The sequence below is a fragment of the Ostrinia furnacalis genome, unplaced genomic scaffold (assembly GCF_004193835.3).
Source record: "Ostrinia furnacalis isolate ACB-3 unplaced genomic scaffold, ASM419383v2 OfSCF4125, whole genome shotgun sequence".
NCBI lineage: Eukaryota > Metazoa > Arthropoda > Insecta > Lepidoptera > Crambidae > Ostrinia > Ostrinia furnacalis.
This window is the reverse complement of record NW_021134364.1, coordinates 406,083-421,952: the sequence shown is the minus strand read 5'-3', so window position 1 is coordinate 421,952 and position 15,870 is coordinate 406,083. Positions and strand designations below refer to the sequence as shown.

At 35.9% G+C, this 15,870-nt stretch overlaps 2 protein-coding genes across 11 annotated transcripts in view; one reads left to right on the top strand and one right to left on the bottom strand.

Annotated features, from left to right (window-relative positions):
• The window catches only part of LOC114358870 (G protein-activated inward rectifier potassium channel 3), a 38,728-nt gene extending 36,895 nt beyond the window's left edge, over positions 1-1,833 (top strand). For 5 of the 6 annotated variants that reach the window (XM_028313013.1, XM_028313018.1, XM_028313014.1 and 2 more), the window contains exon 4: positions 227-1,833. In XM_028313013.1, coding sequence (XP_028168814.1) covers positions 227-483 — 257 coding nt within the window. In that variant the 3' untranslated portion in view covers positions 484-1,833. The remainder of the gene's footprint in view (positions 1-226) is intronic. The other variant, XM_028313019.1, reaches the window with a different exon arrangement.
• Positions 1,834-1,964: 131 nt separating this feature from the next.
• Positions 1,965-15,870, bottom strand: part of LOC114358869 (G protein-activated inward rectifier potassium channel 3) — a 43,926-nt gene continuing 30,020 nt past the window's right edge. Inside the window, exons 3-11 of one of the 5 annotated variants that reach the window (XR_003656399.1) lie at positions 13,074-13,518; positions 12,278-12,457; positions 9,820-10,009; positions 7,928-8,052; positions 6,824-6,929; positions 5,221-5,602; positions 4,844-4,950; positions 3,305-4,551; positions 1,965-2,977 (exon numbers count right to left, since the gene is read on the bottom strand). Coding sequence is in view for 4 of the 5 variants with exons in the window: in XM_028313009.1 (XP_028168810.1) it covers positions 4,529-4,551; positions 4,844-4,950; positions 5,221-5,602; positions 6,824-6,929; positions 7,928-8,052; positions 9,820-10,009; positions 11,892-12,071; positions 13,074-13,518 (1,558 nt within the window). In the remaining variant the exon portion in view is untranslated. Of the gene's footprint in view, positions 2,978-3,304; positions 4,552-4,843; positions 4,951-5,220; positions 5,603-6,823; positions 6,930-7,927; positions 8,053-9,819; positions 10,010-11,891; positions 12,072-12,277; positions 12,458-13,073; positions 13,519-15,870 lie in introns of those variants that run through there. The other 4 variants (XM_028313009.1, XM_028313012.1, XM_028313011.1 and 1 more) reach the window with 4 other exon arrangements.

The following is a 15,870-nucleotide window of genomic DNA, read 5'->3' as shown; positions in this document are numbered from 1 at the left end:
AACCGGTCATTGTGGTAATCATTGGTGGAGGCCTATGTTCAGCAGTGACGCAACTAAATCGTTGCTGAGTGTTAAGCTCCAAAACGGGACGACTACTCAGCTCAAATTAAAACTACTACAAGGCTATATTTTTATGAGGTTTAGAAAAATCATGCAAGCCTTAATCCACCTGGGCCCAAACTAATAAAAAAGTGACCTCTTCTCACACAAACATTATCATTTGCAGCCTACCTGGGATCCAGCTCGCCGATCATCCTCCGACACTCGCTCTCCTCGCACGCTCCCAGCTCTCCTCTCTCCCGAATCGCCGACCGACTGGTGGTAGACGCGATCCAGCGAGCTAGCATCAACAACAGCAACCGGCCTCTGTCGGTGAAGTACCCGCCTGACTACTTTAACAGACCTGACCCTGAGGAGCATACGTCATCCAGCGAAGACGAGTCGGTTGTGAAGAAGAGAAATACTAGGCTTAGTAAGAGCTAGGGTATTCATTTTCTCGCTCACTCAAGGTGTAAATTATACCACGTACATTATTATTGTGGTAGGGATGTTTTTTTTATATCGCAGAATTGCTCTTGATAACAATCTCACTGGGTGCAGATATAGCATCATCTGTGATTGTATTTTGAGAATAAACGAATAATTTGTAAGATACTGAAACTGAACAGTAGTGCCATCTTGCGACGCCCGACGTAGGGAAGTCATTCTTTTTTTCTTTAGGATTTTAGTGATTACCTATTTTTATTTTCAATTACTGTCTGCTTATTTTTTTAACAATAGTTCGCGCAATCTTTATCGTATGTAGCTTAGATTAATTAATATAATTTAGTTTAAGGTCAAGTAATTTTTAAATAAACGCAGGAGATAAAAGCTTATTTGTACCGACTTAGCATAATTAATATAGCTTTAAAATTAGCAATTAACTTTTCATTTAATAAATATTTGTAACTTAATTATTGCAAATGTAATTTGTAAATTAATAAAATTAAATATCAACCTAAGTTTAGAAATCTAAGTCAAAGTTAACTTACTCACGTTATAGTGTCATCTAACAGTTTCAGTAATTGGTATGTAAATAAAAGTCGTGTATACTAATAAATATTTATTCTGATATAAACTATCAGGCTAATACAAGCTTTTGTTTACGGCGCCCGCGCCGCCTAGACCCCTGATACAGATGGAAACTATAACAAAACTACATTCTCAAAACATTAGGTCCTTCTACAGACTACTTTAATACATAATAATCTGGGAGGAGTAATCAGAGAAGCAATTTCCAAGAAAATTAAAAAAAAACTTTGTACAAGTCTATAAAATTACAATAAAATTATAACTCAAAGAAAATGTATTAAAGTCCGAAGTAAGTTTTTCTTTAGTTAAGTTAATAATTATTAAAATAAGTTGAAATAAAAAGGAACACGCTGAAAATCGTAGCCGGTGCTACGAAAGTCCCTAATTTCGTAGCTCCTAGTCGTAGCAACCGTAGAAAAATCTTGGAAATCGCTCGTTCAAATTATAAACTGTAGGCCTAGGATGCGCGCCACGATAAGCGTTTATCACGCCATTTTATCGATTTTACGCGATAAACCCATACATTTGTCGTCTGAAGTCATCGATAAGATTTTATCACGACGCGCATTCTAGCCGAGCTGGTCATTAAATATTTGTACCAATAACAAGCATTAGTAACACTAACACTTAACGTTTATTTATAAAATATTAAATCTAAATAATAACAAAGTGCCCATTTTGTTTTGGAAGCCGAATAATACTATACATTGACTTACATTTATATCACATTTTTTGTTGTACAAATATAACATTTGCGAATATGATCTGACTTTGAATATTTTTTTAACTTCAGGATTTAGACAACGGAATTGTAACGAAAACAAATAGCGTAAAATTGGTTTACATAAGTTAGTGGAAGAAATTCTTTTAAATAATTTATTTTACAATGTGTAGATGAATACATAAATTCTCAATTTAAAATCAACTGGGAATAATGCTGGTACTTAAAAAATCAATTTCAGTAAGGAAATGACATATTTCAAAAGGACTCGATCACCCTGTATAACATTTCCAATATATCAGTAAAGCTAAATATAATTTACTTAATGTAAGCATTAGGCACTTTATAACTAAGCTACTAAGTACGATCGCCAGCACATCAACCTACCTAAATGTTATACTCACATCTCAATCGATTTTGAATCTTATACTGGAAATATAAATTTCAAAATTCATTGAGGAAGTCGTCAATCCATCGTTTGACTTGCTGGCCATTGTACATTTATAATGCCTTACGTAACTAAGTAGCTGTTCACAGACTTTTAAGAGAATACTTTTGATTTGCACCATTTTGGGGTTCCATAGTTATACAGGAACCCCATACAATAACAATAAGACATAAGACGTTATACGTCAGTATTTTCAGATTTTATCAGTTAACAATTTTGAGTCAATTTTCAAATACATAGGAAGACAATTTTTGGCCATTTACTATAAATTCATATAAATCAGGGGTCATATACACTGGAAAGTTAACTATGTTAATTGCATCTAAACAGACATCAATTTGGAATTCTTTATTGGTCTAATTATAAATAGAGAGACCAGCCACTGCATTATTCTATAGAAGTGAAAACATCGGTAATAGGTATTGATGGAAAACTAACATTGGTTCTTTGATTAACTAATACATATTTTAGCGGAGAGACAACTTTCAATTACTTCTTTAAAGCTTTATAGATCTCGCTTCGCCACAACTAGTCATTAATTTGTTTCTAAATAAATACTTGAACTAAATACAACCCTATCTGGTACATCGACTTGAGTGTATGCCAAATGAAATGATACTTTTGGTTAGATAACACTAACACTAATGTTTCTTACTAGTGACGATGTTTAAATTAGGTATAAGCTTTCTTGATTGAGTGGTTGACACTATTACAAACCGATTGAATTAACTGCGCACCTAGGGTTGCCAGGTCCAAAAACACAAAAGCCGGACTCTGAGCTTCATTTGGCCGGACATTTTACCCTAAAAGCCGGACATGTCACGGGGAAGGGGGGTTTAATTAGTGTCATAGCTCACGAGTGGGTATTATCATCATCGGTTGCCTATCATCCTGATGCGTGCGCTTGATATTATTCTGTGACTCGACTTTCGCCTGGCGTGGCATCCACATAAAAAGCCTAACAAAAACCGGACAGGCCGGACAAGCCAATATTTGGCAGGACAAGACCTTAAAAAGCCAAACATGTCCGGCTAAAGCCGGACGCCTGGCAACCCTATGCGCACCTGGCAGCCGTGACGTCACATCGACGCTAACGGGTGGCGCATTCAGCGAAGTACCCAGCTCAATCGGGTAAAAATAAGCTAAAACATGGTCAGTTGTTTGAAATCGATAAAAATCATTCTACATTAGGTTTCTATTGATGTTAATTAATAACAGTATCAACAACGCAATTAAAGCAATGCCATTTGTGTCATTTTATTGGTAAAGTATCATTATAATGGTAAGTACGAGAATAGGTGTTTTCAACGTGGATGAAAAGCACAGTGCGATTCTAACTTATAAGTACATTGAGTTTATTTGTCTTTTAGAGACCAATTCGTAGGTTACAAATTATAAATAATAATTTGGTATAAATTACAGCATTTCGAAGCACTTTATTTCCTAAATACCTAATTTAATTTAGTTAAACAGTCTATGTTTTTTTACTCCACATTCTTGCTATTCTATGAAAATTGCACAGTTGAGTTGGCAACGTTGAAGTGTTTTTATAACAACAAATTATTTTTGACTTACAATTTTTGATGTAATATTGTTTGATTTACCAACTGTACATTTTCTTTAGGCGCACGTAGTGCTAGAGCCAAGTTGAGTACGTACATCACCGATGTTTTCTCTAGGTATCGTAGATGTCGAACCGCACGCTTGGTCAGGCCGTCGACGATTTTTATTATTCTAATCATCACACCGCTCTTAATAAGTCACACCAACATAAGTAGGAATTTGAAATTTTTGAGGAAGAAAATATGTTTTTATTTTTATTCTATCTATTAGTAATAGCTAACACTCGTTGGTATCGAGTGACACGCACATGAGCCAGATGACTCGCGTAGTGACGTCATAGCATATGAATAAAAAATTACGTATTCAAATTGGGAAATATTGGGTAAATACACGCAGTGACGTCGTAACCATAACAATTCTATTAAAAGTTGATGAGAACTGTAGAAGTTTCATTGATGTAAATTCTAATTAAATCCTAACCTGTTGGTGTGACTCATTGGTCAGAGCGTTGATAAACCTCACGCGATTGGTCAACGCGTCGATAAAACTCACGCGATTCGTTAAATTGTCTAAAGATCTCACGCTATTGGTGGATTCGTCGAAGAACGTCACGCGATTGGTTGGCTTGCGCCGCGCGACGGCCGGCGGGTTGTCTTTGTGAAGGAAACGTCACGCGGGTTCCGGCTCCGGTGACGTCACTAGGATAGGAATCACTGGCTTCTCTCCTATGAAATTTGCACTAGGGGATCTGTAAAGAAAAAACATGTTTAGTGCTTCGAACGTGAAATAATACATGACGTGTTATCATCATTCGATTGGAGGTAAAACTGGTTTAAAACTAACGGCATTAGCAGTGGGTTGCAGTCGTATGCTGTTTTTACTGGAGAATGCCCGATTGATACCCTCAAGCAATTAATTTGGGATTCATGCTTCAAAAACTTTATTAAAAGGAAAGATTATTGTATGATTTTCTGAAAACCTAAGTTAAGAAACAGTGATACTCCTACGAATTCCTCCCTAGGAGTGTCAGGGTGCTTTACCATTAGCTTTTTGCCTCCAGATAGCCAAACGTTGGAATGAAGCAAATCGCGGGAGTTTTTTTGACCCTTCACTCAGTAGCGGAATCGCGAACCTCTTTAAAAAGTTCCTAAAAAACGTTCACCTTGATTAATATTCATAAATTGGTTTCATAATGATTTGCAAAACATCATATTAAAACAGTGTCAGTAAAAATACTTGGGAATTTGTGTCAAAGTCAAGATATGAGAATCCTTTCCGGGTTTTACATTTAGTTTCTTCTATATTAGTATCAATATACAGACAAACATAATTTTGTTTTGGTATTTCAATCATTAGTGAACAAGCAGTTAGTTTATCTATATCTACAGTATCTTGAAACATAATACTAAAAACTCACTTTCTTATTTTACTATGCTCATCTATTTTTTCATGGTGACCTGCATGGCCGATGCCATTCGGTGTGAGTCCATGCACTCTCTTCATGCTCGCATGGCTATGGCTCCTATGCATATGGCTGTGGTTTTCTTTCGGATCTTTGTTTTCCACGTGGTTCCTTGGCATCTCTGTACCGTTCTCAACTGCTAGATGCGTATGACTGGAGTTCCTGGCTTTCTCGTTGACGTGCTGTATGAAGTTGGTCTGAGCCATGAGTCTGTTCTCTCTGGCCCGCGCTTCGGGGATATTAATCTCGATGTGCTCATCGAGGGACATGGAGTCGACTGAGCTAAGGTCTAGTGTCTCGTTGGAGAAGGTCTTTGGTATGGTGCCTAGGATTTTGTCTGGAATTTAAAAAAAACAGTATATTATTCTCTAGTCAAAACTTTACATGTACCTACTTGAAATAGGACGTTCAGAAAAAAACTTGGCCTTATTTTTTCAATAAGTAACATTTTAATTTATAATAAAGACAATAAGTCGGCCGTTTGGTGTAGTGGTTCGAAGCGGACTACTATTCCGGAGGCTGCGTGTTCGATTCCCGCACAGTACAAACATTTGTCTGCATGAACATATTTGTTTGTATTGGACTGGGTGTGTTTCTATGTATAATATACNGTTGCCAGCCGAGTTGGATTCGACGATTGACCTCTTCCTCGAAGTTAGACCTACCTAAGGCTGGTTTTAGTGTCACGCAGACCGTCAGTGCGGATCGCTCCGCACAGCCAATCTGTATGAACTGATAGGGAGCGAGCGATTCCTGATCCGCACTGGACGGTCCGCGTGACACTATAACCAGCCTAACTGAACTGTTTGTACTAGGTACATATAAGTGTCAACAACTGCCGAGTGTAGAGTATCCAATCTTTAGAGGAGTGGGTGCAACACGGACATTTGACATGATTTTGTCTTGTCCATGTTTCATTTTAAGACCCCCTTGTTGAGAGGCTCGACTCAGGCCATTGTGCATTGTGCCTAGATCTTCCACGGTCAGTGGGAGGCATTAAATGCATATCACCACCAAAAAAAGTAATTGATATCCTATATGCATATTAACGTAAGGGCCTAATTATAATAAATCAAAAAGTTTTAAATGAAGTAAGGTTCAATGAGTTCAAAAGTTAAAACCAACAGTTTAGGGTAAGAGCTGAATTGTATTATTAAAAGGAATTTACGTCCTTTAAATCATTTGTTTCCCCAAAAGTCGTATTCAGACGACTAAAAATGTTTAAGGTAAGGGACATTTTTTTAAAGATATCAACATTTCAAGTATACCAATCGATAGAGCCGAAAATTCTGAATGCGTTGGTATATATAACTCATTTTGGCCAAAATGTCCCTTACATTAATTGATACTTCCACTATCGATGTATTTACAAAAAAAAAATTGTATTTAAGTATGTTTATATCCGTTGTCTAGTAACCATAATACAAGCTTTGCTTAGTTTGGGACTAGAAGCGCAGTGTAAAATGTCCAAGGATATTTATAAAAAAAAAAAAAGAATTTGTATGTAAACTGAGTATATACAATGTCAAGAATGAAAGATTAGTAGTTGAATCATTACCTAATTTCTGAGAGGTGGAGACAGTAGCTCGGAGTTCATCTAACTGCTTGGCAGAGCATAAAGGCGTGTCTACTTCATACGTGTTGTTGAATTTCGTATAGTCCACCTGGAATTAAAAATGTTGAAAGTTGATAAATACAGATGGAAATATGAATCTGGTACATAGAGTCAACTCAAAATTGTACTTGAACTCCTAAACAAAACGACAAATCCATACTTTGTGTGTAAGGCGATGGAATTTGATGGGAACTTTATTTCCTCTCTAAACAAAATAATATTTTTATTTTTATACTATGATCTCCGATCAAAAGATTAGCAAGAAAATACCCATACAGGTACAGACAAAGATAAGTCATTAATAATGCTATTATTAGTGCGCAAATAAGTTTCTCAAAAGGCTTTTAATTATGCAGTAAGTATGCAGTATGTTTTATTAAGGAACAAAACATGTTATTGGCTTCTTGGAAATATGAGAGAGACGTAGCCATGATGGTTTTTAAATATTTGCTGCGATCTCACACATGCAAAACACATTTGGCACGTATGTAATTATTTGTGCAAGTTTTTTGGGAGTTAGTTTAACTGGGACGCGGACGGCAAGGATGTAAAAAAGTGTTATTTATATACTTATGAGTGCATGTAAAACTTTATTATTTACTTGGTACACGAAGGAAGACTCTAGATTTCTCACGTCTGCTTATATTCTCTTTCCTAATCATATAAATGTTGTTTTGCCAATTTGTTAATTGACATTTACTAATTGGATACGTTCATAAAATAGAATTCCCCGAATATACCTAGGTACATGTTTAAGTTGAGAAAAGATAAAATTACTTACGTACAAGTACTTATTTATGCTAAATATTAATCTAGATTGTTCTAACGCTATTCCATTGACGTAATCCTGAACTAACTCACTTTTAAAAATAAAAGGATTTCAATGAACGGACGACACATTTGAGTAAACACTGTGACATAATGTAAGATATATCAAACTAAACGCTGTGACATATAAAATATGTACTTTGTAATAGGGGCGATGTTGCAACAACATAGTAAGTCTGATATGCCGTTGACTGTACTTTTGTATTGCCAATTCCTTACCTCATACTCCCCGGTGTCCTTCCTGAAGGTGACCATGGTTTCGAAGCGATGACCCCATAAGATTTCAGAAGGCAAAAAGCTGCTACGAGCCTGAGTTGTCATGCCTGTCGACTCGATCACACCCTCTGAAAGAGAAAAAAACAAATGATGACGTTTTGCGATTTTATGGCTATCAATTTATAAATATTGACGAACGAAACATAACACACTGTTTGTGTTCGAACGACCGATCGTTGACCCACCTACTTTGTACGGTTTATGATTATTTTATGTGTTGAAATACGCATAAATGTGTGAGAGTATTATTTTATTTTAAGTAGGTAAGACGAATACAAATAAATAATTTGATTTATTTATGAAGATAATATAGAGCTATTTATTTAAAGGTTAATTATGGAATTACACTAAAAATAAATTGAAAAATTATGTACTCAAGTACCTAATATGGAAGTCAAGAATAAAAAAAATTCTCGCGCAAGTAATAACAAAGTAATTTTCTATAGCTTTTGTATTTAGTCTTCAGGTTAAAACAGTATTTTTAACCTGTACGTGTTTTATCATACACGCAGTTTCCGTTTATGTTTTATCGCTCTATTGTTTTTGTTTGAACGATGTTTTGTCCACGAACTACGAGTATTAGAACTTTGCAGCACAAAATAACTAATTGTTTTAGTTGGAGCACGAATAAGTAACGTGTTGAGGAAACAATTTAAATATAGTTAGGAACTATTTTGAGTTCACACGTATTTTTGAACACGTAGAGTTCCCTAAGCACGAACAAATATGCTCGTTATGATATTATGGTAATTATTTATTTTTTGTTTGAAAATCAAAACAGTGTTGATACGATTGTTTAAAGAATACGATTATAAGAGTCATTCGTGCTCAGGGCATAGATGTATCTACGTAACTATTTCTGTTATTGCTTGTCGTTATTTTTTATAGTTAAATATGACATTGGAACGAATTCGTCTATTTTGTGGTAAATAAATAACACTTAAATACTTGAAAAACAGTTGTAATTACTGCTATTTATAGCTCCGAAACCGTTGTAAACGTGTACATGGGTACATAGAGCATTTTCTCACGTTTCGCTTGCAAAGTTTAGGGCATCCGACCAAGATGGTGTCACGGAAGTGCCAACAGCATGTGGAGATATCGTTCGTTATCGTATGACGTCATACTACAACTTTCAACTATTTCTTTTATTAGATTGGGACTATTTGTAGAGACGGTATTAATTTGATTTTATATCTGATCGCAGTTCGTATGGAGATGAGTAATATCAAGCAGTGTGCAAATCGTGATGAAAATTATGTTGTTTCCGCTGGACATTTTAGTCTCAGACGAAATATGTGATGGCTATTTCTATAAGATTGATGGGATATTTTAAGTAGGTATGTCGGCTTTAGATTTTGGTGATATAACTCCCGATTTATATGATTTTTTACACTAGTTGTAAGAGTCCGTAATTTTTAAGTAGGGGAGCAATACTTTGTATTTAATTTTATAACATCATTAAGCTGACAGTAAGAGATCAATGATACAGGTCAACGCCTTAAGACAATTCAAATGTAGGTAAGTGGTTTTGGCGCCCACCTTAGTGAATTTATTGCATTTACTGCATGTTTGATTAATGAGGTAAAATATTTGTTTTAGCTTTAGCTTTTACAAAATGTCTTTGTTTAACTTATGGTGATCTTATACAAAGGAACACTAGGTGGACCGACGATCTAGTGAAGGACGCGGGAAGTACCTGGATGCAGGCAGCGCAGGACCGGTCGTTATTGAAATCTTTAGAGTACGCCTTTGTTTAGCAGTGGACGTCATTTGGCTGAAATGATACTAAGGAATTTGAGCACTATAACAAACAAAATAAGTAACAAACTCACCCAACATAACGACGATTTCAAATCTCTCCCTCAGCATATCAGATGCGGACAGGTTATACAGCGGGGACTTCTCGTTGATCTTATGCACGATGGTCATGGGCCAGATGAACATGAGCCGGTCTTCCTCGCCGTCGGCGCCGACCTTCAGCTCCTGTTGGTAGAACGGCAGGACCTCACCCTCCCTGGTAATCTGTGGGTGGGAGTAAGTTATAAGTTTGGTGATTTATTTTGGTCAGTTTTGTTGTTAGTTAAGCGTTGTTATGCCCGAATTCACCAAAAGAGTTTACTAAGAATGTATTTGAAGTGAGTAACAAAAACAAATGACAAAATATATGTATAAACAGAACATAAAATTGTGCTCTAGTTAAGCTAGTGACAAATTAAGATTCTGTTGGTGAACTTCGAGCTTTGCAATGATTTCAAAGTTAGTTCTATCTACAATCCCTTTTATAGTTAAAACAATAGAATGAACCGTTTACCCGAATCCACTTTTAGAAGATTATTTTTATAACTTTTATACTTATTAAAAACCCCAAAATTACCGCACAATTTGCTTGAAAATAGTGTTGGATTGTGATAGAGCTTAACATCAATTTAAATATTTTTATTCATAAACATTTATGTTCTGGATTTGTAAAATAATTTCATTGATTTATGATGGATTAGGTAAGCCAAAGTTAGCGGTTATATTAATTTACAGATTTGCAAAAAAAGACTGAAAACATTGACACCGAAAGTATTAAATTTTATCAATAAAAGAAGAACAGTTAAACTTTACAGTATAAAAGAATATGTATGTACGAATATGTTAGTTGCATGTAAATGTTTGCAGTCGTTTTGTTCAAGAATATAATATTTCATTCATTAAATTATTCATTCAGACATTATTCAGGTGTTAGTGGTGTCATTATGTAGTATCCAGACTGTATAAACTGTATAAACGATAAGCTGTTTATTTTTATAGCGTCATCTGCTAAATATTAAAATATGAATAAGTAAATTTCATACAGCAGATGCTGTTACTAATCTACGTCAATAAAATTATATAATGACAGGATGTTTCAGTCTGAAAACTAGATAATAGCTTTAAAACACAACAGCTCTAATAACCTTTTATAAGAATTTGAATCAAAATGATATACATCAGCCTTGGGATTATTAAATTGTATTAAATCAATTTCACATACATATTGCTTTCTCTAATTGAAATACTTAAATGTATTGATCGCTATGACTCACCGTTCCAAATGCTTTGATTAGTTCCAGTATAGGCAACAGGCATTCGTATGAACAAAACTTATTATATTGTGTATGTAGGTACATATTACATACGTGCATTCAATTATATTAAAACATCTGTGTATCACGTGTTGGTTAAGTATACACCGGAAATCACACCTATCTATATTCTTCCAATAAAATTGTGGCGTCAATTTGAATCAGAAAGACAATAAAGCTAATATTTAGATGATTGACGGGATCATCTAACCAAATCTTGGAACGGCTTCAAAATACATAAGCCAAAATTTGATACGACGATACTTTGAGAAACTCATAAAAACAATACTAACAATATAACAGGCGTATTTTTTTGGCCTCATGTCTAATTGGTCTTTAACACACTAACATAGTGATACTGTTACTTATTTTAGTCTTTCTGGTTAAGTGCAAAAAACGAAGGCCAATATTGTTTGAATAGTCTCAATTAAAGCTGTTGTGAGTTGTTAAAGCAAAGAACACACGCAAGATAAGAAAGCAGACATTGTGAAAAAGTAAGCAAACACAACAGGCAGTGTGAGTAACGCACAAAGACCAAGTCCATAGATGGGTCATAATAAAAATTAACATGATTTAAAATTATAAATTAAAATAATATACACAACAATGCTTGGTCACATACTATCAGGGTTGATTGGATCCGATTGACACAAAAAGATGACGTCCGTCTGGCTTGACATACTTTAGGAAGAACTAAAGTGACGTCCAAGTCAACCGCTCCCTACAAATCCGACAGTGTGTGACCGCTCTATAGTTATAGCAAGTGACTGCAGGCAATCAAGGCGAAAGATTACCTTTTTCCGAATAATCTGGGCACGCACGTGAGCCTCAAGGATATGCGACTTGCGAATGTCACCGACCCGGAAGAGAAGGCAAAATTCCCCATCCCGCAAACATATCACCGCGTTCCTGGAGAACAGGAGCGTGGTGTTACGCTTTTTGGCTCGGGCCAGCTTCGCAAATATTAGACCCACCTATGGACAACAAAGAACAGAGTGAAGATCTACAACCCAGAACTGATGGAGTTGAAGTCGCAAGTGCTTACACCGGCGAGTTCGAAGTCCTTCCAGTTGGGACAAGAGATAGTGATGGTGGTAGTACAAACTCTACATAGACGTGTAAGCGTGCTGACGAAAATCCCCAATCACTAACCAGTATCCGTTTTGGCGAAAAAATATACCTTGCGGCGGATAATTTGTGCTCTGATATGGGCTTCAACTATGTGGGATTTTCTCATGTCCCCGACTCGGAACATCAGGCACAGTTGACCGTCCCGCAAACATATGACTGCATTCCTGGAGTACAACAGGGTCTGGGCTCGTTTTTTAGGTCTAGAAAGCTTTGCGAACACGATTCCCACCTAAAATTAGAATAACCTTGTTGCATACTGTCTTTGCATGAACTGGACATTACCAATGACATGCGTCTACTTGCAGATGCTGAAAATAGGACTTACGCGACGTGAACTGTGAACACAGTTTCAGATTCAGAGGTGATCAGCATTTAGAGTAAATATTTACTTCTCAGTAGGAAGGTGCATACGAATTCACCTCTTTTTGAAACTCGTTTTACAAAATGGCGTATTAAGCGCGTAATTATCTTAAAGAGAGCATCTGGCTGGATTCTATAGTTTGTTACGTTGTACGTTTGGCTCATTTCCAAGTTTATTTTAATATTAAATTATCACATTAGCTTCGAAGCAGGAAGATTTTTTTCTATTAATTTCATCGTACTTAAAATAATAATTTTAAAATATGATGTTACAACTTCAATTTATTCATAGATGCACACTATGTTTTATTTATTGATGTGTACGTTAACAGCTTTTTTATGGTAGAGGGAGACGTAAAAGTGATTTACAGCTCACTAACGTTTACCTTGAGCACAAAGTATTGATAGTAAGAGTAATTACGGTAATAACTACTTTAAAAACAAAACTAGAGGAATCAAACTAACAGAAAACACATAAAACGTACCATGAAAGCTTGGATGAAGACTCCGACGATGCTCTGAATGCACATAACGAATATGGCTTCAGGGCATTCCTCGTTGGTGGTTCTTGAGCCGTAGCCAATGGTGTGTTGCGTTTCGACGGAGAAGAGGAAGCAACCGGTGAAGGAGTTGACATTGTTGAGGCAAGGGATGAAGGTGATGTTTTGGTCGGGGGGAGGTGGGGTGAGGTCGCCGTGGGTAAAGATGATGAGCCACCAGATCAGGGCGAACATAAGCCAGGAGAGGATGAAAGAGAGAGCGAACACCAGCAGCGTCCAGCGCCACTGAGCGTCCACGAGGGTCGTGAAGATGTCCTGCAGGTATCGGCGCCTGCGCTTTGCCACGTTCCATTGGACAACGTTACAGTCTCCGTGCTTGAAGATGACGCGCTTCTTCACGCGTCTGGCTGCGTATCTGGCTTGACGGTATCTGGAAACAATGGAATACAAATTGGGGTCAACGTGCTAAAATTAAAGAAGAAACAGTCTAGTCTCAACTGGCCCATCGATTAGAAGAACAAACGAATAAACATGTAGGTACTTTGATCTAATACTGTAGATAAAGATTCATGGTAAATGGTTTCTGTTCTGAATTTAACCGATATTCTGTGTAAGAAAACGTGCATTTAAACGTATTCTGTTTGCGTACGTAGCGTTGAATGAATACGTTGGTACGTAACTACGTCATAAGTCGTTCGATTACGAATTTTCATCAGAATCGAATTACGGCCATTGTTGAAAATCGAGAACAATTTGTGTAAACAACATTTATCACTGTCATCAACCTGTTTCAACGCTGTAATAAAGCACACACAGCATTAAATTATGTCTATTCATGCCCCAGAAAAAATAGCTACATCAATTATGATTATTTATTAATTAAGACAAACACTGTACTTTATACGAACTTGAATGGCATCAAATCTAATTTGGAGTAAGCAGAATCGTTATGAGACACAAAACAATCCAGAATGGCGAAAAATAATATTAAATTAATTGTATTACGAGTGTTCATGGATATTTCTAATTTTGCACTAGTTAAAACCCGGTAAACGCAGTATTGACAATTATTAACTGAAATTCAAGTATTAAATTAGACATGATTTTGATTAAGCACTGCCTGTTTTGTACGCAATAAATAAGTTTTGCAATAACAGGACCGATAAAAGCGGGTGCTTTTATATTTTATGGTGGTTTCCACAGCACTCAAGATATTTTATTGACGCAAGGGACACATAAAATGTGTGCCTTCCATTTAGATTTATCAGCACGAAGCTTTTATATTAAAACCTTTTATCACGTCAAGTGTTTGCTGGTATTTTAATTTGATGCTGTGCAATCTCTATATCAATTAGGTAATATGTGCGTATTGGGACTATTAATAAAATAAATGAAAAATACAGAGTTCAATTTTACGTTTGGAAAAAATCTACTACTTCGCACGAGGTTTTCGATGCTGTCCCAATCGAGGCACTCTTAAATATCTGTCCAATATTTTAATTAAAGAATATCCTATTTATCAATTAAATTGTCCTCAGATGTGGTCTATAATGACACTAATGTGCTCGTCTAGACGTGCTGCTCATTCTGCTGGCAAATTAATTGAATAAACCTTAGCAAACCAAGAACAAGATGTATATTTCTCATAAATTGCTCTTAAACTGGCAAAAAGATTTTAGTGTCAGTCCTAATTTATAAAGATATATTGTGTCAAAGGCATTTTCATGTAAGCCAAAAGCTCTGACGCGGACTTTTGTTTAGGTAAAACTATTATAAATGTTTAGTAAGTTTTACAAACCGGTTTAGTTTCCCGCTTTACATTATTTTAATTATATACAATATATTACTACATTATTAACAATTTATTTATGATATTGAGTGAATATTTTCCTTCCGCGTACTGGTTAAACAAACATGGTTTATATACGAGATTTTTATCATATCCATTATAGTCCAGTGTACCTACCATGAGTTTACGTTAGGTGTGCTCGCTAGCGAGTACGTCAAAAATATCTATGAAGATTTTGTTTCTTAAAAGTAGCCACTAGTGGCGCTGCACAATATGTCATACAATTAATGTCATTTTTTTACGCAGTCGCTAGCGAGCACACCTAACGTAAACTCATGGTAAGCGCACAGTCATTATAGTAAGTTCACCTCGGAATTCGAGATACCCAGCTGTAAGTCTGTAAATACGTGTATATTGACACCCTAAAAGTTGTCTCAAAACCTACATATAGGGTGTAAGCAACTATTAAATTTCAAGGTCAACGGTCACAAAAATCGGTTTTTTGCGCTTTTTTTAGAAATATCTCATTTCCTGTGGGTTTTTTGCTATTTGTATTTATCATCAATATAGTAGAATACTAAATTCTCTACAAATTTTGTTTAAAAACTTTTTTTATACGGTGAACCGTTTTCGAGATAGAGGGCGGAGAGCGCGCGGTCACTGCATCACTTCAGGTCTACTTAAGCGGTTTAGATTCTTCATACAATAGGATTTTCCCGCTAATTCCTGTGGGAATTTCGGGAATTCCTTGTTGTAACTAAGCTTTGAGTTTACTAAGGTACCTACATGCCAAATTTCAAGCGTCTAACTTCCGTTAAGCGTTTAGATTTTTCATACAAAAGGATTTTTCCACTAATTACTGTTCCCGTGGGAATTCCTAAGTATACTATAACCTGCCCAGGTGTATGAAGAATAATTGTACCAAGTTTCGTTAAAATCCGTCGAGTAGTTTTTGTTTCTATAAGGAACATACAGACGGACAGAATTCTATAC